General features: G+C 42.8%; 8 protein-coding genes across 9 annotated transcripts; 4 read left to right on the top strand and 4 right to left on the bottom strand.

Moving 5' to 3' along the window:
* Positions 1-357: 357 nt before the first annotated feature.
* Positions 358-5,598, bottom strand: LOC132265124 (synaptic vesicle glycoprotein 2B-like). 2 transcript variants are annotated; one of them, XM_059765634.1, is made up of 5 exons: positions 5,499-5,598; positions 3,490-3,692; positions 2,889-3,423; positions 1,269-2,234; positions 358-1,201 (listed from the first exon to the last, which is right to left on the bottom strand). In XM_059765634.1, exons 2-5 carry the CDS (start codon positions 3,524-3,526, stop codon positions 1,018-1,020), a joined length of 1,722 nt encoding a protein of 573 aa, XP_059621617.1. In that variant the 5' UTR covers positions 3,527-3,692; positions 5,499-5,598; the 3' UTR covers positions 358-1,017. The 2 variants fall into 2 exon arrangements, with proteins under 2 accessions (XP_059621617.1, XP_059621616.1); XM_059765633.1 differs by having other exon boundaries at positions 4,072-5,589.
* Positions 5,599-11,334: 5,736 nt separating this feature from the next.
* LOC132265126 (BRCA1-associated protein) lies at positions 11,335-13,226 on the bottom strand. Its single transcript, XM_059765637.1, has 3 exons — positions 13,116-13,226; positions 12,582-13,041; positions 11,335-12,514 (listed from the first exon to the last, which is right to left on the bottom strand). The coding sequence occupies exons 1-3, from the start codon at positions 13,186-13,188 to the stop codon at positions 11,413-11,415; spliced, it is 1,635 nt and encodes a 544-aa protein (XP_059621620.1). The 5' UTR covers positions 13,189-13,226; the 3' UTR covers positions 11,335-11,412.
* Positions 13,227-13,342: 116 nt separating this feature from the next.
* On the top strand, positions 13,343-13,827 carry LOC132265148 (uncharacterized). The gene is made up of 2 exons (XM_059765674.1): positions 13,343-13,635; positions 13,700-13,827. The coding sequence occupies exons 1-2, from the start codon at positions 13,353-13,355 to the stop codon at positions 13,783-13,785; spliced, it is 369 nt and encodes a 122-aa protein (XP_059621657.1). The 5' UTR covers positions 13,343-13,352; the 3' UTR covers positions 13,786-13,827.
* A 556-nt stretch (positions 13,828-14,383) lies between these two features.
* On the top strand, positions 14,384-15,721 carry LOC132264875 (dynein regulatory complex protein 9). Its single transcript, XM_059765210.1, has one exon. The coding sequence runs from the start codon at positions 14,720-14,722 to the stop codon at positions 15,719-15,721; it is 1,002 nt and encodes a 333-aa protein (XP_059621193.1). The 5' UTR covers positions 14,384-14,719.
* A 15-nt stretch (positions 15,722-15,736) lies between these two features.
* On the bottom strand, positions 15,737-17,165 carry LOC132264874 (mitochondrial chaperone BCS1). Its single transcript, XM_059765209.1, has 2 exons — positions 16,604-17,165; positions 15,737-16,548 (listed from the first exon to the last, which is right to left on the bottom strand). Exons 1-2 carry the CDS (start codon positions 17,064-17,066, stop codon positions 15,737-15,739), a joined length of 1,275 nt encoding a protein of 424 aa, XP_059621192.1. The 5' UTR covers positions 17,067-17,165.
* LOC132265137 (O-glucosyltransferase rumi homolog) lies at positions 17,143-18,697 on the top strand. The gene is made up of 2 exons (XM_059765655.1): positions 17,143-17,356; positions 17,431-18,697. Exons 1-2 carry the CDS (start codon positions 17,236-17,238, stop codon positions 18,489-18,491), a joined length of 1,182 nt encoding a protein of 393 aa, XP_059621638.1. The 5' UTR covers positions 17,143-17,235; the 3' UTR covers positions 18,492-18,697.
* LOC132264873 (gustatory receptor for bitter taste 93a-like) lies at positions 18,468-19,873 on the bottom strand. The gene is made up of 3 exons (XM_059765208.1): positions 18,797-19,873; positions 18,641-18,730; positions 18,468-18,570 (listed from the first exon to the last, which is right to left on the bottom strand). Exons 1-3 carry the CDS (start codon positions 19,871-19,873, stop codon positions 18,502-18,504), a joined length of 1,236 nt encoding a protein of 411 aa, XP_059621191.1. The 3' UTR covers positions 18,468-18,501.
* Positions 19,874-21,059: 1,186 nt separating this feature from the next.
* LOC132264872 (putative gustatory receptor 28b) lies at positions 21,060-21,461 on the top strand. Its single transcript, XM_059765207.1, has 2 exons — positions 21,060-21,152; positions 21,243-21,461. Exons 1-2 carry the CDS (start codon positions 21,060-21,062, stop codon positions 21,459-21,461), a joined length of 312 nt encoding a protein of 103 aa, XP_059621190.1.
* Positions 21,462-21,786: the final 325 nt, after the last annotated feature.

The raw sequence follows: 21,786 nt of genomic DNA, 5'->3' as shown, positions 1-21,786 counted from the left end.
CGCACTACAATAGGACACATGTTTGCAATTTACACTTTGCGGAAAAGGTTGGCTGTCTCGAGTGATCGTGAAATTTTAGGCCATTTCTGGCAGATAACACGAATTTCACCGATAAACAATTCATGGTAAAAAGTCATTGTGGAAGCGATGACATTCCTAAAGGCAGACGTTGAGATTCTGACGAAAACATAACAACAGACTTCATTGAACCTGTGGAGGAGAAAGATGTAATGTCGCCCTTGATGGTAATGCTATTGAATGTTGTGGAAATAATAATGCGATATTGAGAAGTTTTCCATGTTTATGGTGAAATACAGGCAAATGCAGAATGCGAAAGGAGGAATGTGAGGCAAAGCATTTATAAATTCATGTTTATTTATTCAGAAGGAATATTACACTCTTAAAATATAATACAACAGTATTGGAATTGATACAAGGGAGGTTGTGGAGAAGTAAATACAAAATATCTTTCGAAAGTTGTGTAATTTCCAACTGTGCGCGATAAATACTGCAAACTACACTAGTCTACTAATTGGTATACCCTTACCGTGCTAACGAGAATTTGTTGTGATTGAAATTGGGGACAAGAGTGGAGGGTGGTCTGAGGGATCGGGAAGTCGGGTCACTTCGCATAATAATGCTGATTATATTACGTTAGTTATGGCACAACTTGGTAATTCATTTACCTACAAATCAAGAAATGAATAAATGTGGTCAGCCAAAAATATATTATATATGCAAACATATTTTGCATTGTATAGGAAAGGAGAATCAACCGGATAATGAGAGAGTGGCTGACTCAATTGGTAGACGTGTGAGCGTGCGGAGACATTCAACTTTAGCTGGATGCTTTGTCTTAGGGTTTTACACATGAATCTTCTGAGCTTTCTATCACCCATCTTAACCTTGATTTACAACACTATGCTAGGCACAATACTCTAAAGTGGTGAATATTTGCTAGTCTACATTCGAGATTAGGAAATTCTTTCATTGAGCGCTGCGGTGCGTGAGCCGATATCAGGAAAGTGCTGTGCGTGTTGTATTAGGCAAGAAGAGACACATGAGGCCACCGCCGGCAAGAAGGAAGGCCACGATGAATGTGGGGGCGGGACAGTACATGTCCAGTAGGGTGGCTATGACGACATTGCCAATGATGCCGCCTAGACGCGCGGCCACCATGGATATGGCAACTCCCGTGGCCCTGTAAGAGGGAGGAAAGTTCATTGCATTGCGAGGCTGAGTGTCGGAGACAGGCGACGTGGGCTTACCTGAGATTTGTGGGGAAGACTTCAGTGATGAGACAATCCAAGGCTGCATTTCCACAGGAGATCACGCCACTGAAGACGGCTGACACGATGAGGTTGTGCGTTTTGTTGTAGACAAAGTACATTCCGGCTGAGCAGAGGCCAGCCGAGACTGTACTGAAGACGAGGAAGAACTTGCGGCCCAGACGGTCCATGCCGATGACTGCGAGGATGTTGGCGGGCAGGGCGGAGGCCACGGTGATGAGGGACTCCATGAAGACACTGCTGGGGATCTTCGCGGAGCAGACGCCTGCGTCGGAGTGTGAACCAGAACTGACCACATAGTTGGTCACTTGACACACGGAGGCCTCCTCGCCGGGATGGTTGCGTGCGTACTCATCGAAGCGATTGAAGAGCTCCGGGAACCACATCATGAGGCCGTAGTAGCCGATGTGGAAGGTGAAGTTGATGGTGATGGAGATAATGGTGAATCTCAGGATGGGCGACATGAAGAGCTGCTTGCTGTTGTCCATGATGTCCGCCAGCATTGTCACATACTTTCCCTTGATGGGTTTCGATGTGCTCTCCAGCTCTGTCTGCAGTTTGGCGTCGATGAGTAACTCTTTGACTGGGTACAAGTCCTTGGATTTGCCTGTGTTGGTCACAAAGATGCCCCTGAAGATGGCCAGCGCCTCCTCATTGCGTCCCTGCGACAGCAGGAACTTGGGACTCTCGGGCAAGTACAGCAGCAGAGCGGCCACGAGGAATGACGGCAGCGAGCAGACCATCAGGAAGATGCGCCAGGAGTTGTAGATGAAGTAGGGCGTGTAGAGACCAATGGATGACGGGATGATGAGCCACGCCATGCCGGCAACCAAGAGGTTGCCCAGCGTCCAGAAGGCCGCCATGAAGCTGAGCATGGAGCCACGTTTGGACTTTGGCTGGAACTCGGCGAAGTAGGACCAGATGACCGGTCCACTCCCGCCCAATCTGGAAAGAGACGGATTTTGTTCGAGAGGAAATTAGGCGGCGAATGGCTTTATTGGGAAGGAAGGCAGATTCTATTAAATATGAATTATTGGATTTTACGAGTTTTGGTGAACAGAAAAAGATTGAAATGTCGATTGTATTCTCACGTGAGACTTATTTTTGTATCACTACTATAAAGTGGTAATGAAATGTTTTTCTTCAATATTCACACACGAAAGACTCTATCGGCCTATTTTTTTCCTTGATATAATTGCATCTCATTCAAAACATATTAAGGAGGGGGAGTTCTCTTTGTGTCTCAACTAAGGGGCAAATGCCCAGTGATTCGAGTGTGATGAGTAATAATTATAATTCCTGCTTTTATGTCGGGAAATGTGTATATAAACGCCTGAGAGGAAAAACGCGAAAAGCGCTGTAATTGAGTGAGAGCAAAAGCGCCGACAGAGTTTTTAATCCTATAAAGTGACTGGATTCACACAATACATAGTTTTTAAATGTTTTGGGGAGTGCTTTTTTCTCTCTCTCTCTCACTTAACACATTTACTTAAAGAGTTTGAAGATTAATGATATGCATGTGCGATTTTTTTTCTGTTGACTACTTAGAGGGGAAACCCAATAATAAAGGTGATTTTGCGAATATACGCATTAACTTACGCAGCGCCGTTGAGGAAGCGAAACACCATGAAGAGTGCGTAGGTCTGGCAGAAGGACGACGCGACGATGCACATGGCATTCATCACGGAGATGACAATGAGCACCTTCTTCCTGCCGAGGGAGTCAGCCACGCTGCCCCACGCATAGGCGCCCACCATCATCCCGATGAAGATGATAGAGTTGAGCCATCCCTTGGTCTGCGTGTTCAGGTTAAGGTCGCACTGAGCCGACGGGAGGATGAAGGACATCGAGATGACGTCCATCTCCTCGCTCGTGCTCACCAGGCCGCATATTGCTAGTAGAATGTAGTGGAAGCGTCCATAGCCAGCGAGTTCGATGGCCTCCTCGAAGTCCGCCTTGAGGTTGTGCCCCTTCTCGGGGTCCTTGAGACTCTTCTCCTTGATGTGGGACGCCTCGAGCGTGGGTGGTGTGAGTTCCGAACGTGTAGTAGAATTTACCGGAGCAGAGATACTCTTCAGCTCTAGCTCTTTGGATCCGACGCCGTTCTTTAGACGATCGTCAGTTACATTACAATCTATACAGGGAGGGAAGGATGCGATCATCTCCTGTGCTGAACTGGTGGACAGATTAGGGCACTTACTACTTGAGGTGTTGGTATCGGAATCACTTTCTACCATTCTATGCTGTCCCGTGATATGGTTTTTGCGCGTGTCGCCTCTTTGTGAACAGAAGAGAAGAGTCGGGATGAGTGTGGAAGGTCACTTGCCGAAGATGCTGGCTGAGGTTTTCCCTTTAAGTCTTCTTGACTGTGAAAAGTGCGCGGAAGTGTGACGTGAACTTCGTCTGCAGTTGAGAATTGTGTGAATATAGAGAGTAGAAAAGAAGAAGAATTAGTTCACGACATTTTTGTCAATTGATTAAACTCGAGAGTCCTCAATTTAGTATTATATCTTTAGCTTATACTCTCAATGGGGACGATATAGAGGTGGTAGCGAATCGTGTGTATAGAGTTGCACAGAAGAAAAAGCCTCACTTGATGGGTGTTAATAAGCATGTGGAAGAAAGAGGTTTTTCACATTTTTCCCGCCTTTGACATTGATTTGCGTGAATTGCATGGAAATAGGAAATGAGTGATTGATTTACAAGTTTTGAGAGAAAATCAAGTTTATAAGAGTACAGTTGCCTCTTAAACACTTATAACTAATTAGATATTTAAATTCACCTTTGTACTTTAAGCAAACACTCCACGAAGGTGAGCAGAACGGTGGCGCGGTTCGTTGTGACGGGGATTTAGGGAGGGGGGAGCGAGTGAAAATAAAATATTATATATTCTCTGGTGCGTTCTTAAACATAAAAACTACCAGCACACACTTAAATGTACGAAAATCGTCATGAAATTTGCCAAATTGAACGTTCTCATTAATAATCTTCCTTTGTATCACTGGGGCAACCTTGCCTGGCGTGAACTTAATTCTCTCGCTTCTTTTCTTTCCCTCCAAACAGCACTAAAGTGTGATGATTTTAGTGAATTAGTAATATCCTCATTTAGGCACTTAACAATGTAACGGACTTGTTAATATCACTTTGCAATTTGCTTCACTTAGAACTTAAGCGCTGCCAGAGACTGCAATTAATAGTCGCACTGGTGGAGGACTCTTGACTTGATCGCGAAGGAGAAAATGATCCGCTGCGAGAGAGTGTAGTGAGTGGTTGTTGCTCCTGGGAGAGTTTGATTGTAACTGACTAGTTTTCACAACTGTTTGGCGCTTTTTGCTACAGCCTCGTTATGTGAGATTCTCCAAAAGAAGGGGAGCTGTGGGGCTCCGAGACTACGTCGTATCGTCGCGTAGAGTGTGTGCCTAACATTTTCACACATTGTAGCCTTCTCTCTTAAAACAAGTCAATAGTACTGACTTTTCTCTCTTTCTCCCTCTCTCTCTCTTTCCCTCTATCATCGCCTCGCGGTGCTCAGCGCGTGCTGAAGCTGTCCTGCGTGCATGATACTGTTAATCTCCGCGGTTCCTCTCGCCAGATTACATTACGTGGAAAGGCTACCTGTTCTCTCTCATGTGGGCAAATATTGTTTTGCATTGTAACTCACTTGGACAGCAGAGAGAGGGGAAAAAATCTGGCACTTGGCAGTGATCTCGTCACTTCTCAAACTTTCAAAATATACACAGAGAGAATTCGCCTGTGGCGGGCAGTCTGTGATGGAGGGATGGGGCAAATAGCCAGGCCAATGATGTACGATTGGGTGGCGAGAGGAAATAAAAGCTTCACGTTTTTCTGCGAAAATCATCACATAAATAAAAATTCTCAAAAGGTCGTTAAGTGATAGCGTACGTAATAATGTTAATAAATTGTTATTTGAACCAATTTACACATTTATTTTCAATATTACATTTTCTTTTTAAGATTTCGACAACCTACAAGATTGGAGTGATTCATCACTTAATACAAATTACAAGACGCGATTCTCTTTAGTCATTAACCACCAACTAATGTGAGGAAAAATTTTTCTTTCCATCCAAAATATTTGACCAAGCTATTGTGTTCTTTCTGCGAATATTCTGTGATTCACAATATCCACTCTTTTTTCGGGGGCGATCTGGCAACTGGGAATCCTTTAATGCGTAACTGGATACTCACTCAACAAGCCTTATATCACTTCTTTGGTATTATCACGTGCAATTGCGATGGAAACACGGGGAGTGGTTTGCAGGCAAACCACTCAAAAATGGTGGGCATTGTCTAAGAAACTGCCACCTTTTATACTTGAATGGCTTAGTTTGCACTTTGATGATGCTTAATCCGCAGTGAGATAATATCCGTCGTGAAAAATTATCATGCCCCTTGTAAATTAATCGTACTCGGATTTAAATCTCTTAATCGCTGAGGGTTTTGAAATTATGTGTGAAATTTTCAACCCAATTACAATATTATATTGCAGAGATTACTTCTGTGACAGTTTCAGCATCTTTTGGGATGACTGTGCTCTCTGTTGATGAAGTGCACAAAATATGATGTGCTTTTTTCCCAGAAAACACCACGATTGTGCATTGATATTCCACAGAAACGCAATTTTCGTGAAATCTTATCAAAATTGGATCAATGACTTATCAATAAATATTGATCTTGACCAATAAGTAATTCAGATGCTTATCATAGTCAATGTTCATGAATCAATTTGAAAATATAATAACTTCAAGAGAAACAGAATCAAGTGAAATTTTCATGAAATTCTACAGCTCTTTCGTTCTCCCGCACATGGACTATTTTCAGTGTGTATTTACAAAAGAGTAAATATTTTCCGCACACAATTTTACATATTTATCACGTAGCACAATTGGATTTCGCAAAATATGTCAATTAAGTGAAGAATGCCATTATGTTCTATGCCTTTGCCGTCTAAAATTCCACCTTTGACGCGGTGTTTGAGTGATAAGTCCGTCTCAGGGGTGTCCTCGAGAATCCGGATGTCCTCATCCTTCGACAGTGATTTTTCCTGGACCCGCGCGTGGACATCTTTAGCATTGGGAATGCGTCGCACGTCCCCGGTCGCCATTGATAGTGCGAGGATGAGTCAGAGGAGTTGATGTGTTTGTTGTTATCAAAATCCACAGTGTTATCTTGAGAGATACATTCTCAAAGTGGGAAGACTGTGTTGATGCTGCCAGTTGGCTCCCGTCGCCCCTCTGGCAGATGAGCGGTCCATATAATCGTCACCCTCTATCTCGCGAGGATGATTTGTAATTTCAACGAGCATTAAACATTCGGTTTTATTTGATCAACTGTACGATATATGCGCCTTATTTACGTGCCATCAGATTATGAGATTAGTCTCTGATTTTGATTAATTTAAAGATTTGCACGTTTTTCATGACTGCTCCACTGGCGCAGCATTTTCCATATCGTTTGTGGCAAAACACAGCATATTTTTTCGGATGTTCATTGAGAATTGGGAGGAAAAAGAGCACACAATTCCATATCATTTCATATACGCAAAAGGAGTTTATGCACCTCCGATAGAAATTGCATTGAATTCACATAACCGGATCAGGTGGAAGAGCGCGAAAGAATGTTGCGAGCAGACGGATGAAACATATGGGATTTGAGAAGCACAGACGCATGCTATTCTGATGCACAAACACACCTCATCAATTAACTTCTCATATGAGTTATTGACGCCATAGAAGCACTGCTGCTGATTTCATTTATCAGCCGAAGTTTGAATTTTTCATTATATAAATTTCAGTTCAATGATTTCGTGGGGTTTTTTTTCTATTCTTCACTCAACTCAAGCCAATTAACATAATAATGTATAATTTCCGACTGGGATGAGTCAAGTGAATAAAATATCACAAAACCAGTTTCATGTGCATTTTCGCAATGATTTCCACAGTTCACAATCTTGATCCGTGAAAATGCATTTTTTTGGATAATTACAACCTCCCATCGTTTTTGCCAGTGATGAGCTTTTCATGCATTTTCCGTGACGCAATTGTTGGCTCGAGAGAGTGCTTCGCACTCTGCACTTCGCCAGTGTGCAGAGTGCAAACGAATGAATGAACTAAAAACTGTTACATTGAATAAGAATGAAAATATGTATGTGGGATATCCTCTTATTAGCGTGTCAGTCAGTTTTTCATGGTTCTCACAGCGATTTCCACAATTCTTTTCGTTATTGAACATTGCTCGATCATCTTCCACGCGCTTGCTTGCAAAATTGAAAAAGTGTTAAGCATATATACATTGAATGTCATGCGCTATTCGCCAATTGATTCTCTCAATTCTCATTTTGATTGCTCGCGAATTGAGAGAGAATGCAGCATCTTTCGCAAGTGGAAGGAGGAAAAGAAAATGCACCTTCAATGCATTATAGAGAATGTGTAGAATGGAGAGCAATCAATCCCGCTACATTGACTCATATTAAGACAGAGGAAAATACTGAGCATTTTCCCTAATTGATAGTTTGAATTCCTCCCTAACTGCACGTCCCATGCATATGTATATGCTCGGAAATGATTTCTATTCAGTATCATTGCAGTTTCCGATAATTGAGCTAACAATCGAGATCAATATTATACGCTCGCGCTCTGACCATTTTCCACCTCTCTCGTGAGAAATGTCATTCTCAATATAAACGATATGGATATTAGAAAATCCGTCTTGTCAACTCCATCCATCAATGTTGCTAAAGAGCTACTTAATATTTTCAAGATCGCATACATTGAATTATAATTGATCATAATTGTGTAGTTAGCTTTTGTGGTGGAGGAAAGAAATATTTGAGAAAGATATTATGGAAAGAATTGGCTGTACACATAAACACAGCGCCGCGATAGGATCAATGTGGCTGAAGTGACTGTGGAGGGGCAGATAATACAGTGAGATAATTCTGCATATACGATGAACCTGACTTGTAATTAGTGTCGACAATGAATAATTGAATACTATTAATGCAAAATAATGCAAGAGCGTTTAGAAGGTTCACTATTTGATAACATTCTTGCTGCTTCTGGTCCCGTTGTGCCTCTTTCCTGCCACTAAAGTACAAATTTCCACAAGTTATTACTGAATGTGCGTGCGCGAAGCTCAAATTTCGCGATTATTTCAAGAGCTTTTATCCGTTTTACCTACTTTAGACGCGTTTTGCAAAATAGGTGAACCCGGGGCCAAAGTGTCTGAAAAGATGGTAATTGCCATTGAGAAGTAGACAAAAACTGTAGAAATGCCGTTACACCTGACGAAAGAAAGTTTTATGGTCAGACTGCGGAAAATCATTGAGTTTGTTTTGTAATGAAAAGTCAAAGGAAAATTGTGTTGTTCAATTTTCTGCCTTATTATTAAAATAAACGACTTGAAATAAATTCACAGACAATCAACAATAATACTACAAATATTGCGAAATAGTTTTTTTTGTTGCGTAATACTTTTAATAGCCAGATTGGAATGAATCTTTTTCTAAAGCTGAAGAACCTAATGTTTCATTTGTGATGTTCCTCTTATTATTGAAATTGAAACATTTCGAAGGCGAACAATGCAATCCCAAGTGCTTGCTGCACATACAATGTTGCAGTGAAACTTTAGGGAAGCCACGAGAAAAAGAGCAAATACGGAAGATTGAGATGTTTGAAAACAAATGGAAATTCGTGATATGATGAAGATTCATTGATAAAACGAGAAGTAGGTTGCATTGTAACGCTTCACTGGATCAAGTAGTCTTACAGAACTTGACCCTTATTTTTTTTCCTTACCTTCGAATTTCAGCTGTATTTTTTTTCAACACTGAGTGTTTAAATGCGCGTATGTGAAATTGTGCGGCATCGACAGATTGTCCAATTAGTTTGGAAAACTTCAGGTTATTGTAGCATTTCTGATCACGCAAAAAAGGCCACCTGAATTTCCCAGGTTAAGGCAAAAGAGATGCACATTTTCGGCTGTCCTTCCTAGAAGACCTTTTCAAGTCCATGCGATAATGAAGTGGAAACTCTTGGTGAAAATTCTTCATTAATGCGAAATTAAAGCTTTCATGAGTGACTAATCTCTTGCGAATGATGATTCACTGTATTTTCATTTGAGAGACTTCGCGCGAAACCGACGGAGGATGAACTTTTGCGCGCGAAAGTGTGTCATATTTATGCTGCTCCTTCACACCGTTCTTCGCGTGATCATTTTTCTCTTGACTCACGATTATGTACATTCAATTTTCACCACAAATGTGCTTCAATGATAACTCTTCTTCCACCAGCTCGCCATGAAGATCGATTCCGGTGGTCCATCACTCGATGCACATAATCTATCATTGCAAACCCAACAACATGTTCATCACAGCTTATCACATTTTTCAGGCAGTTTCAACTGTGTAGTTGTTTTGCTTTCAATTATTTTTAGCAAATTAGCACCTCCACAGCATTGGGGGGTTTTGAGGCATTGCTTCAGGTGTCTACATAAGATGAAAACTGCCTCGTTGATAAATAGCTAATAATTTTTGTGTACACTCAATAGGCGGATAAATTCATCAAATAACTTCTCAATACCGGACTTTTCACGTAGACACATTTTTTATCTTAGCATTTCTCACGCAACAAAGTAAGGGAGTGTAAAATGTGGTTTTATCTCCATAATGCAATTGATTAAACTAAAATTCATATCAATCTTGTCACATTGGCGCATAGAAGTGGGAATTTTGCATACGAGAAAAAATCTCGCAATCCTTTTCAATAATGTATGATTGGCAACGGCGGGAGTGCATTGATATGGGAGCTGGTTTTATTGTTTGCAAATCAATGTCAAATGCAATGCTTTTCCAATTATCATGGCGCATAGCGTATCGGATCGCCAGAATGTTAATTTCTCAATAGAGCACATAAAAATTGCACGGGAGCGCGTGCTTGAGGCAACTTACATCGCATTATTTGGTCCTCTCGGCTTTTGAAGGGGAGTTTCTCACGGATTTCAACCCATTAATGGAATGTATCACTTTGGGTGAAAATGCTAGCGCGCGTTCGCACGTATTCCTGAGGTAACAGCAAGAGCCGCAGAAGTGCACAGACAATTGGGAGCGGGAGCAGCGTTTGCATAGCGTGTGTCACCTAACGAGATGAAATCTCAACTAAATCAAATCATATCAAATCAAAAATAATGATCCTTCAAAAGTCGGTGGTTAGCGGTCATTTGGAATTTATTTTAGCATGGCTGTGTGCCTCAGGAAGTGTGTTTGTGAACACAATGGGGCTCCGCTGCGAAAATACACTCCCGCTCAAATGATTGGGACTGTCTTGTGTGGTCAAGAAGGCACACTGACTCATCCGAAATTGAGGTTCCCTGGGAAATTTTGGGATCAGAAAAACAGGAGAGAACTTACTGAGGCTCTTCACATAAACGCTGCCACGATTGCGCCCAATTGTAAGCACATTAGTAATAGATAAACGAGTGTCAATGAGAATTTTTGCAGCATAGTTTCGAATTTATGATCCAGAACTGTATTCTGACGACAAAAAGTGCCCAGAAAATGGAATAAACAGTGTTTAGTCGTGCAAATATATGAGGTCAAAAATTTCAGAAAGGCTTTTGGGATGAAAGCCAGACAGCTTCAGCCCATGGATGTCCGTCAGACCACACTCAGGCTCTCATGATGGCAAAAGTAAGGCGCAAAAGTGGCTCCACAGTTTGGACGGGAATCACAAGTTCCCATCAATTATACCTACTTTTTAATAATTTGATTGAACAACGTCACAGTACACAAAAGTACCATTCGTAATGAGAATATTAAAACTTCCGGCACAATTTTCCAACGTATGCGTATTCTTTTGGCCACAAAATTAGCAATTTGTCTGATTGACATTGGAGCAGATGCGGACATTGCTGACAGGCTGAATTGAGAAGAACCTTTTTTTTGGACCGTACCTCGTCTCCAGGTCAAGTGTTTTAAAAATAAATCGCTCTGCAGAAGATTTGACTCAAAATTATACATGACAACACAGCGAATTTGACCATCAATTTTATTGGAAAGCCTGAAAAGCCAATAATCTATAAACAAGAGTAGTACTTGGTCTTGAGCTCAATTCCTTCGCCGACGGTTCTTCCCCTTCTGCCCAGAACTCTCCGGAATGATCACAGACCCCGAGGCGATTTCCTCCTGCAACTCCGACTTGGCAATCAGACTCTGAGCCTCCATGTAAAACGACAAATCTCTGATCTGCTCCTTGAGATCTGTTATAGTGACTTCCTTCTCCGCTTGCAGATCCTTGAGACGCTTCTCCAGGCTGGTGCACTTTGTCTGCCACTCAGATTGATTAGTCTGCATTGCCTTTCCCATTTGTCGCTCTTCTGAGAGCTCCTTGGACACAGCATTCAGCTTAGTCGTCACCTGGGAGAGCTTCTTCTCCAGCGCCGCCTTATCCTTGGTCAGATCCTTCACTTTTCCCTCCAGAGTCGCATTTTGCTCCACAATTTGGGCTGTGTGAGCCTTGATCTTATCTGTTTCACTCGTCACAAGGCTCTCCAGGCGACTCAGCTTCTCTTCGTAATACTCCCGCTGCGCATCCAACTGAGATGTGAGCAAATACGTGAATTCCAGCTGCATCGAGTCAATCTTCTCCTCGCCATCGCCTTCAGGACTCTGTGTGGCCACCAATTTACCATCTGTCTTGCTCTGCAGCAGCCGATGGACAAAGTTATCACCAACGTAATCCCACACTCGGTTCGTCCCCAGCTGCAGAGCATACGTGTGATTGGTCATTCGATAGTGGGAGAATGCGTGACCTCCTTGATATCTGCCACAGCCCACGTGGCCACAGATCAGACAGATCCAGAGCGCTTCTGTTCCTTCGCACTCCATGCACACAGAACTCTCTGTGAGCTCGGGCGTCTGGACGCAGCGGCAGACGGGACATGTGGAGTCGCCCCACTTCACCAGGCAGCTCGCGTGGAAGGCGTGATTGCACAGGATTGTCAGCACGCCGTCCACACTCTCGTCCATGCGCTCTAGACAAACTGGACAGGTGGGCAACTCCGTGTGTCCCGCCGGTGGAGTCTCATCGAAGCCCCACACGACGCTAGACACCCAAACAGCGTGACAGAGAGAGTCTGGCTCCAGGCTGTTGTACGGCACTCCGTTGTATGTCTCATAAAATTCAATCGCCGACTCAATAGTGCGGAATCTGCAGATATAGGATTCATTTTACTCTCCATACAATCAGGATTGTCATGCAAAATAAGCAAACTCACTCGAGAAGCACCATGAATTGATTCGGTGATCCGTCTCTGATGATCCGCACGTGCTGGATGACAGAGTGGCAGGGTGCCACAAAGTTGAGGAGATCGTGGCAACTGAGGATTGCCGGAACAGCCAGAAGACAGAGGGTCTTTGATTGGCAATCCATCACATCTGTTCGCTCGTTCTTCTTGTACAGGTGAATGATGCCCTTTGTGACCTCCACGAAAGGGTTCCCCGAGAAGAATGTGATGTCATCGGAGGCCTCGGTCTTTGGCGGAGGCGCATCATCCATGGGAGTCACTTCCCGAGAGTTCGCTGGCAAGAGTCCTCGCGAAGACTCCGATGGCTCCAGGTCGCGATTTGTGTAGTTTTCCACCTTGATATTGCGCGGCTGGCGCTGACCACGATTGATTTGAGCAGAGCGCGTGGTGTTCGTGGTGTCAGAGCTAATGGCACAGGCCCCATCAGCGTCTGTGAAAGCGTGAAAGACATTTTCATTGAATTATTGCCACCAACCTTGGCCGCCATTGAAGCGCCCCACTTACTTTCCTCAGAGCTCATTGCGGGGGCAACGTCTATTTCGAACTTGAGGTGACACAAAGAGACTAGAACGGACATGAAGTCACAAGTGAATGAGGAGGAATCATGCAAAAACTTTCACAAATTAATTTTCGCGATATTTTCACTCTTTGTTGTGGTTCCTCATCCCGAGTAGACCAAAAATTTCGACGAGAAACAGCTGATTCTATGTTATTTACTGGCAGTATAAATTCTGAATTGGCATGCCAGTGCAGCATTTGAGGTTCTGTTTGTGTTGTTTTTGCCGCACGAGTTTGGGCTGTAAACAAATTGAGAATCATCTGGAAAAAATGCCCAATATCACAGTGAATGTGACTAAGAATCGTGACACAGTGCTGAAGACGCTTGAAGAAAGTATTCCCGAGGATTCTTTAAGCAGTTTGTTGGGTTCCCTCAAGGCAATGAAGGAATCTTCCAATGCGTACATGACTGAATTGGTGAATGAACAAATCGTGCCGGAAACTCCTGTCCAGACATCAAAAACAGGTAAAGAATCTTGCATTTCTTGACAGAAGTGTCTTCCTCATGCGATGATTCGCATCGTTTGCAGAAAATAACAACACAGAAGAAGAGGACTCGGAGGAAGACGTCACGGAGTCCGGAGGCGTGAGTGCTCCGAAGAAGGCGAAAACGTAGATGTAATTTTCTCGGATGAAATAAAAAATCCCACTAAACCTAGTTATCCAGGTAAGATTACTTTTGTCATTCACTTTAGTTTGGAAAGTAAATTGAGGAGGATTCCAATGGAGATTCTCACAAATTTCGAAGTAGTGGCTCTGTGGAATGTTTTGGAGGAGTTTTTGGACTACTTCCCTCAAGACACCTTCTACTACAAATATCTGGTGGCTCAGTACAAAATACTCGGCTTGAGATACCTCACACATCAATTGTTAAGCTGCATTCAGGACGGCGAAGAGGCGGAGAAATTTATTGACATCCGAAGGAAGGACATTGAGGAATTGCATAAAGCAAGCCTCGATCAACAGAAAATTTATTGCAAGCAGGAAGAAGAAAGTCTGCAAGACTCGCTGCAGTTGTTCTACAGCAAAATCGATCAAGAAGTGATAGCGTCACAGTTGATAAGACGATTCCTCAAAAAGATGCATCAAGATTCGAGCAACAAATTGACAAGGTTGAAAGAAAGACAGGAAAATGTATCCAAAATACTCGGTAAATGCTCTAATTACGAGGAAGTTCTGTCCAGCATCCATCTGGAAGCTAATGAATTTGTGGACGTCGGCATGGAAAATAATGACAAGATCTTTGAACTTTCGGATGAACTGGAAGCCTTGAAGGCTCGCAAGATTAGCGATTTTTTCATTGAGAAATCCAAGATTGCTCTCTACTTACATTTTCTCATCGCCAGAAAGAAAAAAGTCTCCAAGGAAGAGATACTTACAGCCCTCAAGAAGTCTTTGAATCAAAAGAAGAAAGGAGAAAAGGGGAAGAAAGGCAAGAAAACTGTCGGAAAGAAGAGGCAAAAGAAGGGTAAAACAATGAAGAAAAGTGTTCAGAAACGTAAAATTAAATAGAATAATTGTCATGGAAACATTGTTTGTTGAGGAAGAAAATGGAGACGCTCTTGAAGACAGGAATAGGTGTTCTTTTGGAAAATTCTGTAGATTCACTCTTGATCATAAACCGGGGACGGAAAACGCTGAAGAAAGTGGTTCAGAAGCGTCCGATTCAGGAGCGTTTCCGGGAGAGAATTCAAAGTGGCGTTAAATCGAGTCCGGGAAAGGTGCACAGTGCTCTGGAGGCAGTTGGAAAGGGGATGATATTTATGAAATTGGAAGAAGATATTGACTTCTTTAGATACGCCCTGGAAGAAACAGTGATGCAAGGATTTCCTCAGCTGAGAGGCGTAATCGATATGATTCACAAGGAGGGAAGAGAAGAGTACGAAATAATTGAGGAATACAATAAGAACAAGAAACTGTCCCTGTATCTGGAGAAGAAGCTGCGAAAGGACTCTGAGGATTGTCGGAAGCGCCTCAAGGATTGCGATGAGAAGTTGATTGATTTGCAAAATCAGCAAAAGGATTGTGAACTCGAGAACGCCATGAGATGCCGATTGGTATTGAAATGGGAAGCAACTCGCCACGAACAGGCTCAGTCTCTGTATGACAAGGAGCATAACACTCTGCTGCTGAGCATCCGGGAATTCGAGAGAAAATCAAATCAAGAGGAGAGGATCATGAGTGAAATGGATGTGTTCAGTCATCACCAGATTGATAAATTGGAAAGCATGACTCAGTTTTGGATTGAGCGATACAACAGGGAACTTGTGGAGTTGGATGAGAAGCTGAGATTGGCTAGAATTCAAATTGAGAGTCTTCAGATGTGCATAAGGGACATGCAGGATTCCTACAATGGTCACCAGGAGGAAATTGATGAGTATCTCGAACAGAAGCGTCTGGAAGATGAAGCTCGTCGCTTAGAGCAGAAGAAATGGGACAGCGCTGTGAGGATTCAGGCCTGGTGGCGCGGAACGATGGTGAGAAACTGCCTGGGACCGTATCGCAAGAAGAAGAAGGGTAAGAAGGGAAAGGCAGCAAAGAAGAAGAAATAAATTACGAGAACTTTACTAGTAACTCTCCCAGATTTCACGGATGTTCGCCAGGACTGTGTCCTGGGGCGATGTCTTGTGCATCATGAAGTAGCCTTGGATTTGCGCAGGACTCACTGGTTTCTTCTCAGTCATGACTTTCTCAGCGAACTCCTGGGCTTTGCTGCGATCCTCTCCCTCGCCGTAAAATCTGTGATACATCTGCTCCAGTTGATACTGCGAGCAATATCCCACGTACTCCTTCAGGTCAACTCTTCCCGGCCGAATGAGTGCCGGATCTAGTCTGTCCAAATAGTTTGTGGTCATGAAGAGGATCCTCGCCTCGGTGGACGCCACGCCGTCCAAGCAGTTGAGGAGTCCACTGAATGTGACTCTGTTGAGCCCCTCGTAGGCGGACTTCTGCTGCTTAGTTTCCTCCCGCGAGACAAAGGCTGAATCAATGTCCTCCAGCAGGATGATGGATTGCTGTGGAGCCACACTGAGAAGGTGATTCAGTCTGTCGTCCGACAGACTGCGATCTGAGAGATTGAGCACGCAAATCCCAAATTCAATCTCTCCAGCCAAGGCAGTGATGAAGCTGGATTTCCCACAGCCTGGCGGTCCGTACAGCAAATATCCTCTTCGGTAGGGAATCCCTCTTTCGGAGTACCACATGGGATTTTTAATGAACTCCTGAATATCTGCCACAATCTTGTCGGATATGCCTCTATCCAGGACGACCGAAGTGATGGGTCTTCTCTTCCTGGGATGTCCAAAGGGACGCCACTCGCTGCCCAGCGCTGTGTACATGATTGTCTTTCCCTCGGTGTGCTTCAGCGCCAGTTGCCTAGCTGAGAAAGCCATAAATTACCTTTCTTTCGAGTAAATCATAGATATTCTTCCTACCTTCCTCGAGAATCCCAAAGTACAGATTCTTGTCCCGACCAAAAGCAGTTAAAGTGACGGTTTCCCAGGGCACGCCCATGTGCAGGTCGAGGGTGTGCTGCTCGCGGGCTCGCTCCACCTTAATCCACGTCCTGCCATATCTCATGAAATGTGTCCCAATGCTGGGAATGAAATCATACTTTGTCTTCACGTGGCCCGTCTCCTTCTGCTCAAAAGACGTCTCAACGCTGAGATGCTGGGTCTTACGGGCACCCCTCTGTGTGATCCACTGCAGCAGCCACTGGTAGGATTTATCTCGACAGGGCACCTCCAGTGTGATCATGTAGTGCCGCCGGAAGAAGATGAGACCTCCCTGGAGGCCTTTACGTAATATCGCCGCACCGGCTCCGATGCCGAATAAACCGAATCCAGCACCGAAGTAGGGATTGTCAGACAATCCCGATAAGTAATCTGTAATCGTCATACTTTGTTCCTTAAGCTAATCCATGAGAGAGTCCCTAAAACACCATTTCCCTCCTGACCAGCACTTTTCTATGTTTTTATGGGAGGATTGAGGTTATGTGAGAGTGTCAGCTGAGCGTTTCTTTTTGTATCTTGCAACGATCCGTTTGCCTCTCATTTTCCCCGTGAAAATGCAGAATTTTCTCAGTATTTTTCTCTCAATTGCTTGTGTTGTGTCAAGTGAGTTCCATGAAGACTGCGTCAAGGGTGAAGATTGCGTATTTAAGGCGGAACTAGTGAGATTTTTGGAAGGTAATTGCGTCTTCATGGATTGTTTACTTCCTGATAATTCTCAATGTCCTTGTTGCTCTTCCTCACTCATCCAGAAAGTGACCCCACATGGACTGCTATCAGCAAGGCGGAGAAGAGTTATGTGCCCTGCGTTCAGGGCAATTGCACGTGCCATGAGATTCAGCTGGAGAACGACTTGGAGCCATTCCTGGGCGGAATATCGCTCCAAATGCTGGAGGCTGTGAGTAATCGAGGCACAAGATATCAGATTGTGGATGGGAAGCTCTTCCGTCAGCGCGAGTGCATGTTTCCTGCCAGATGCTCAGGTGTTGAGTACTTTATTAAGCCACTCCTGAAGAGGCTGCCAAATATGGAATTGGTGATAAACGTGAGAGATTGGCCTCAAATCTACAAGCAGTGGAATCAACCTGCTCCGGTGCTGTCCTTCAGCAAGACTGATGAGTACGCGGACATCATGTATCCCGCCTGGGGATTCTGGGAAGGAGGCCCAGCCATTTCCCTCTATCCTACGGGTCTTGGGCGATGGGATAAGCATCGACAGTCCATCTCAAAAACAGCTGAGAAATTTCCCTGGCATTCGAAGGAATCCAAGGCATTCTTCAGAGGCTCGCGCACATCTTCAGAACGTGATCCATTGGTGCTGCTTTCCCGGGAGGATCCTGCAATGGCAGATGCCCAGTATACCAAGAATCAGGCATGGAAATCTCCAGCTGACACGCTGAATGCCGAACCGGCATCGGAAGTGAGCTTCGAGGAGCATTGCAAGTACAAGTATTTATTCAATTTCCGTGGTGTGGCGGCGAGCTTTCGCCTGAAGCATCTCTTCCTCTGCAAATCTCTCGTCTTTCACGTGGGCGATGAGTGGAAGGAGTTCTTCTATGACTCCCTGAGGCCGTGGATCCACTACATTCCAGTGAAGTCAAATCCCACCAGTGAAGAGCTGAAGTCGCTCATTGAGTACTTCAAAGAGAACGATGATGTGGCTATGAAGATTGCCGAGGCGGGATATCAGCACATTTGGCATCATCTCAGGATGGAGGATGTCAGGTGCTACTGGGAGAAACTTCTGATGGCGTATGGAGGCTTGATGAGGGGAGAAATCGTCCGGGATGAGACGCTGATGGAGATCTCATAGCACATCCAACTCACGGCGCCTCCTGTGCCTGATCGAACTGAATGAGGATGAGCACATAACTCGAAATTCCAGCGATTACCTGTGAAAAATGAATCTCTTTTGTACTGAAACTATATTGATCTTTTTGAATGGAATTTAATTATATTTACTGATGAAATAAGACCAATGTCTAGAATGAAGAAACCACAAATGGATAGACTGGGATTCTCATGAAGAACTTGCAAGGAGAAAGTTTCAATCTGGAAGGGAGTGAGAAGGATTTTAGGTTACTTCAAGCTATTTTTGACTTTTGTCGACAATCTCACACTTCTTCGGAATCTTATGTCCATCTGATGAGTTGGTATTTTGTGCAGAATTAATCCTGTTCGCTTAGCTTCGTCTCTCACATGTTGACCAACAATGCCGTGCATAGTAAAGTCCAAGAATCCAATGATAAGGACAACCATTGAAAAGCTTGCTAATGTGATATTTGCTTCAAGTCTGCCCATGAAAATCAATCTAGTGAAAACATACTGGAGAAACATTTGGAAGGTCGTCGCAATGAAGTTGTTAATGATGAGAAGAAGCAATTGCAAGGAGTAGAGATCCAACAGGCCTTTAGTTGCGTTGGAAATACTTTCATAGTACAGTGAGTATTCGTCCAATTTATCACTCAAATTGCAACTAAATGATATTCTTTCATACTGTCTCATCTCGGCGATATTGTTCTTCTGCACTTCCCGAGCGAGATTCATGAGGTTCTTATTGAGGAGTCTGAAGAAAAACTTCAGCCTTAGTGAACCTATGAAGACGGTTGTGCTGACAGTGAAGTGAACGAGATAGGGATACATTGATAAGACTCCCACTAAGATAAAAGAACTGCCGAATTGTTTAATCACTGATATCATGCTAAATGCGTTGGTTAAGAGAAAGACTACTTCGCAGATGAGGAATTTAAAGAGGAAGTAGAAGAGTGGATCACATAATTCCCTTATTGTGGCATCCCTTAGAAAACGTTCCTCAATCTCCTGCGATACTCCATTCAAGTACTTTATTATTTTCTTACTATTGACTACTTCTTTCAGATAAATCAAGATTATGACAATGAAATTGAAAATGACTGAAAAAGTTCCAATGAGTGCAGGAACTGAATTGGACGGGATCACATTGCGCGCTCCTTTATAGACGAGAGGCAGAGCAAACGGAAAACCAACAATCAATATGATTAGGATCACTGTGGAATAAGCCCTATCAAATGTGGACAGTTCAAACTGGCCGGTTTTATTGCTGAAGTAAGTGCATCTGAGGCCTATAATCCTGGCAATTATTCGCACAAAAGCAATTTGGATCTTAAACGCGCGGATGAGCCACTGAGGGACTCCTGCCCGTTCGAAGTTTATCATCTTACTAAAAGGCACTAAAGAGGTACTTTGCGTTAAGTATGATGAGAAGAGCGCAATAATTAATGTCTCACTTCACATATTCGACGCTCATTAGTGACTTGTGTTCACAATAAACGCGAGTCCTTCCCTCGTGAACCCAGTATTCATTGCCTGTCCTTTGAATTCTTCACTTCTTGTTATTTTGTCTGAACACTACATTAAAATGTGTCGTAGTTAACTGCATTAGGCAAAATTGAAACCATTATGGTGCTTAATCTTTTGCATCTCAAACACTCTTGTAATTAGCCTGTGCTTTGGTCTGAGAATTTTGGTGAAACGAAGTTCAGTTGTGAACATGTTTCTGCAAGCAAAAGTACACTTTAATCGTGCCGCAGCATTTATTTATTTTCTAAACAAAATTGTAGGAATTTTTCCTTTTCACTATAACAAAAAGAAGAAGCTTTTCAAGGCATCTACTCTAAGTCTTGCGTTCTCAATTATTCTCGTGATATTCTATACTTTGATCATGCCTTATGCACTTTGGAAAATCAGTCAAAAGATGCAAATAGTCATCATAAGTGACTTTGGAATATCAGTCACGATTACCAGAGTGATGGTTCAGTGGATTTCCTTTATTGTAACAATTTTCTTTGGTATTTTGAACAGAAAGCGAATTATTAGATATCTTAACTTTAAAAAAGCCTTCGAGGAGATCCTCTCGTTTACTATCGTAACGGAATATCAATCTGTGTACTTCTTTGCATTGTCTGTAGCTATGCTGTGTGTATTTTTCGGCAGAATTTTGGGATTTTACATCATTATGGTCCATGTAAATACCAACGAATATGTTAACTACTCTTATATACCACTGATAGGCATAGCTTTCTTTCCTCTCGTCGTTACCTTTCTTAGTGGATGTAAATTCTATACAGAAGTCTTGTATCTGCGTTACTATGCATTCCAAATTAACGAGAAGCTCTTGGAACTATTGGATCAAGTGCAAATGATGCCAATTCATTTATCTCATTCGCAAAAAATATCTCTTTTCTACTTAATCAGTCAAAAGATAGATAAACTTTCGAGTGTATATTCAAATATTGAAAAGCTTGCAATGAGATATTGTGCAATTGAAACTTGGACGCTGTTTTTCTACTTCGTGAACAAACTTTTTGAACTTATTATTCACGTGTTCTTGGAGTTTCTAACGATGGCTGGGTATTCGAATTTTTCAATGGCATCCAATGTGTTCATTCAGAGCTTCGTGAACAACTGTTTCAGTGTAATTGAAATTGTTCTGGTTGTACTGAATTGTGAAAATTTCATGAAAGAGGTACAAAATATAATAAATTTTTCACCCTCTTTGAGACTGAAAGAATCTCTGTAAATGTAGATGACAAAAACTGCAAAGATTCTGCACGAATTTCCCGTTCATCAAACTGACGATCGTCTCAAGGAGAGCATCAGTCGATTTTCCCTGCAAATCCTTCAGGAAAAACGCCCGATTTCCGTCTGCGGAATGTTCAATGTGGACAACACGCTACTCTACTCCATGATCTCATCGATGACCAGCTATTTGATACTCTTGATTCAATTCCAAATGGAAATGTAAAACTTGTCAATATTTAATCACAAAGATTATATCTTTCTCAATGGACTATTGAAAAATTACATTACATTTGAAGGGACAACAATACATTGATCAGTTCATCTCCAAGTTCAGAACAGGATGACAGCAAATTTGAATTATTTCGACTTTATAAACACAGTTTTCGGTGTATCTTTGGCTTCCTATAATCGACAAAAGAAATACTTTATCACATCGTATTTAAAAATATCCTACACTGTTTTATTATTGATTCTAATTATTCTCTTTTCTCCGCGAATAATAATTTTTTTTGTGAATAACTTATACGACTTGAATCAAAATAATTTAT

This window comes from Phlebotomus argentipes, unplaced genomic scaffold, assembly GCF_947086385.1.
Source record: "Phlebotomus argentipes unplaced genomic scaffold, Phlebotomus argentipes genome assembly contig_2, whole genome shotgun sequence".
In the NCBI taxonomy this organism is placed as follows: domain Eukaryota; kingdom Metazoa; phylum Arthropoda; class Insecta; order Diptera; family Psychodidae; genus Phlebotomus; species Phlebotomus argentipes.
The sequence above is the reverse complement of the archived record's forward strand: the minus strand, read 5'-3'. Positions and strand labels throughout refer to the sequence as shown.

What these genes read in the sequence shown, in the direction of transcription:
- LOC132265124 (XM_059765634.1), bottom strand. Translation starts at nt 3,526, where the DNA reads ATGGTAGAAAGTGATTCCGATACCAACACCTCAAGTA. An exon ending in CGATACCAACACCTCAAGTA is followed by an intron (nt 3,424 to 3,489) that starts GTAAGTGCCCTA and finishes CTCCCTGTATAG; the next exon opens with ATTGTAATGTAACTGACGAT. An exon ending in GTCTTCCCCACAAATCTCAG is followed by an intron (nt 1,202 to 1,268) that starts GTAAGCCCACGT and finishes TCCCTCTTACAG; the next exon opens with GGCCACGGGAGTTGCCATAT.
- LOC132265126 (XM_059765637.1), bottom strand. Translation starts at nt 13,188, where the DNA reads ATGTCCGTTCTAGTCTCTTTGTGTCACCTCAAGTTCGAAATAGACGTT. An exon ending in CGCAATGAGCTCTGAGGAAA is followed by an intron (nt 13,042 to 13,115) that starts GTAAGTGGGGCG and finishes ACGCTTTCACAG; the next exon opens with ACGCTGATGGGGCCTGTGCC. An exon ending in CAATTCATGGTGCTTCTCGA is followed by an intron (nt 12,515 to 12,581) that starts GTGAGTTTGCTT and finishes CTATATCTGCAG; the next exon opens with ATTCCGCACTATTGAGTCGG.
- LOC132265148 (XM_059765674.1), top strand. Translation starts at nt 13,353, where the DNA reads ATGCCAGTGCAGCATTTGAGGTTCTGTTTGTGTTGTTTTTGCCGCACG. An exon ending in TGTCCAGACATCAAAAACAG is followed by an intron (nt 13,636 to 13,699) that starts GTAAAGAATCTT and finishes CATCGTTTGCAG; the next exon opens with AAAATAACAACACAGAAGAA.
- LOC132264875 (XM_059765210.1), top strand. Translation starts at nt 14,720, where the DNA reads ATGGAGACGCTCTTGAAGACAGGAATAGGTGTTCTTTTGGAAAATTCT.
- LOC132264874 (XM_059765209.1), bottom strand. Translation starts at nt 17,066, where the DNA reads ATGACGATTACAGATTACTTATCGGGATTGTCTGACAATCCCTACTTC. An exon ending in CTTTGGGATTCTCGAGGAAG is followed by an intron (nt 16,549 to 16,603) that starts GTAGGAAGAATA and finishes TGGCTTTCTCAG; the next exon opens with CTAGGCAACTGGCGCTGAAG.
- LOC132265137 (XM_059765655.1), top strand. Translation starts at nt 17,236, where the DNA reads ATGCAGAATTTTCTCAGTATTTTTCTCTCAATTGCTTGTGTTGTGTCA. An exon ending in ACTAGTGAGATTTTTGGAAG is followed by an intron (nt 17,357 to 17,430) that starts GTAATTGCGTCT and finishes TCACTCATCCAG; the next exon opens with AAAGTGACCCCACATGGACT.
- LOC132264873 (XM_059765208.1), bottom strand. Translation starts at nt 19,873, where the DNA reads ATGATAAACTTCGAACGGGCAGGAGTCCCTCAGTGGCTCATCCGCGCG. An exon ending in ACATAAGATTCCGAAGAAGT is followed by an intron (nt 18,731 to 18,796) that starts GTGAGATTGTCG and finishes ACTCCCTTCCAG; the next exon opens with ATTGAAACTTTCTCCTTGCA. An exon ending in ACATTGGTCTTATTTCATCA is followed by an intron (nt 18,571 to 18,640) that starts GTAAATATAATT and finishes CATTTTTCACAG; the next exon opens with GTAATCGCTGGAATTTCGAG.
- LOC132264872 (XM_059765207.1), top strand. Translation starts at nt 21,060, where the DNA reads ATGGCTGGGTATTCGAATTTTTCAATGGCATCCAATGTGTTCATTCAG. An exon ending in TAATTGAAATTGTTCTGGTT is followed by an intron (nt 21,153 to 21,242) that starts GTACTGAATTGT and finishes CTGTAAATGTAG; the next exon opens with ATGACAAAAACTGCAAAGAT.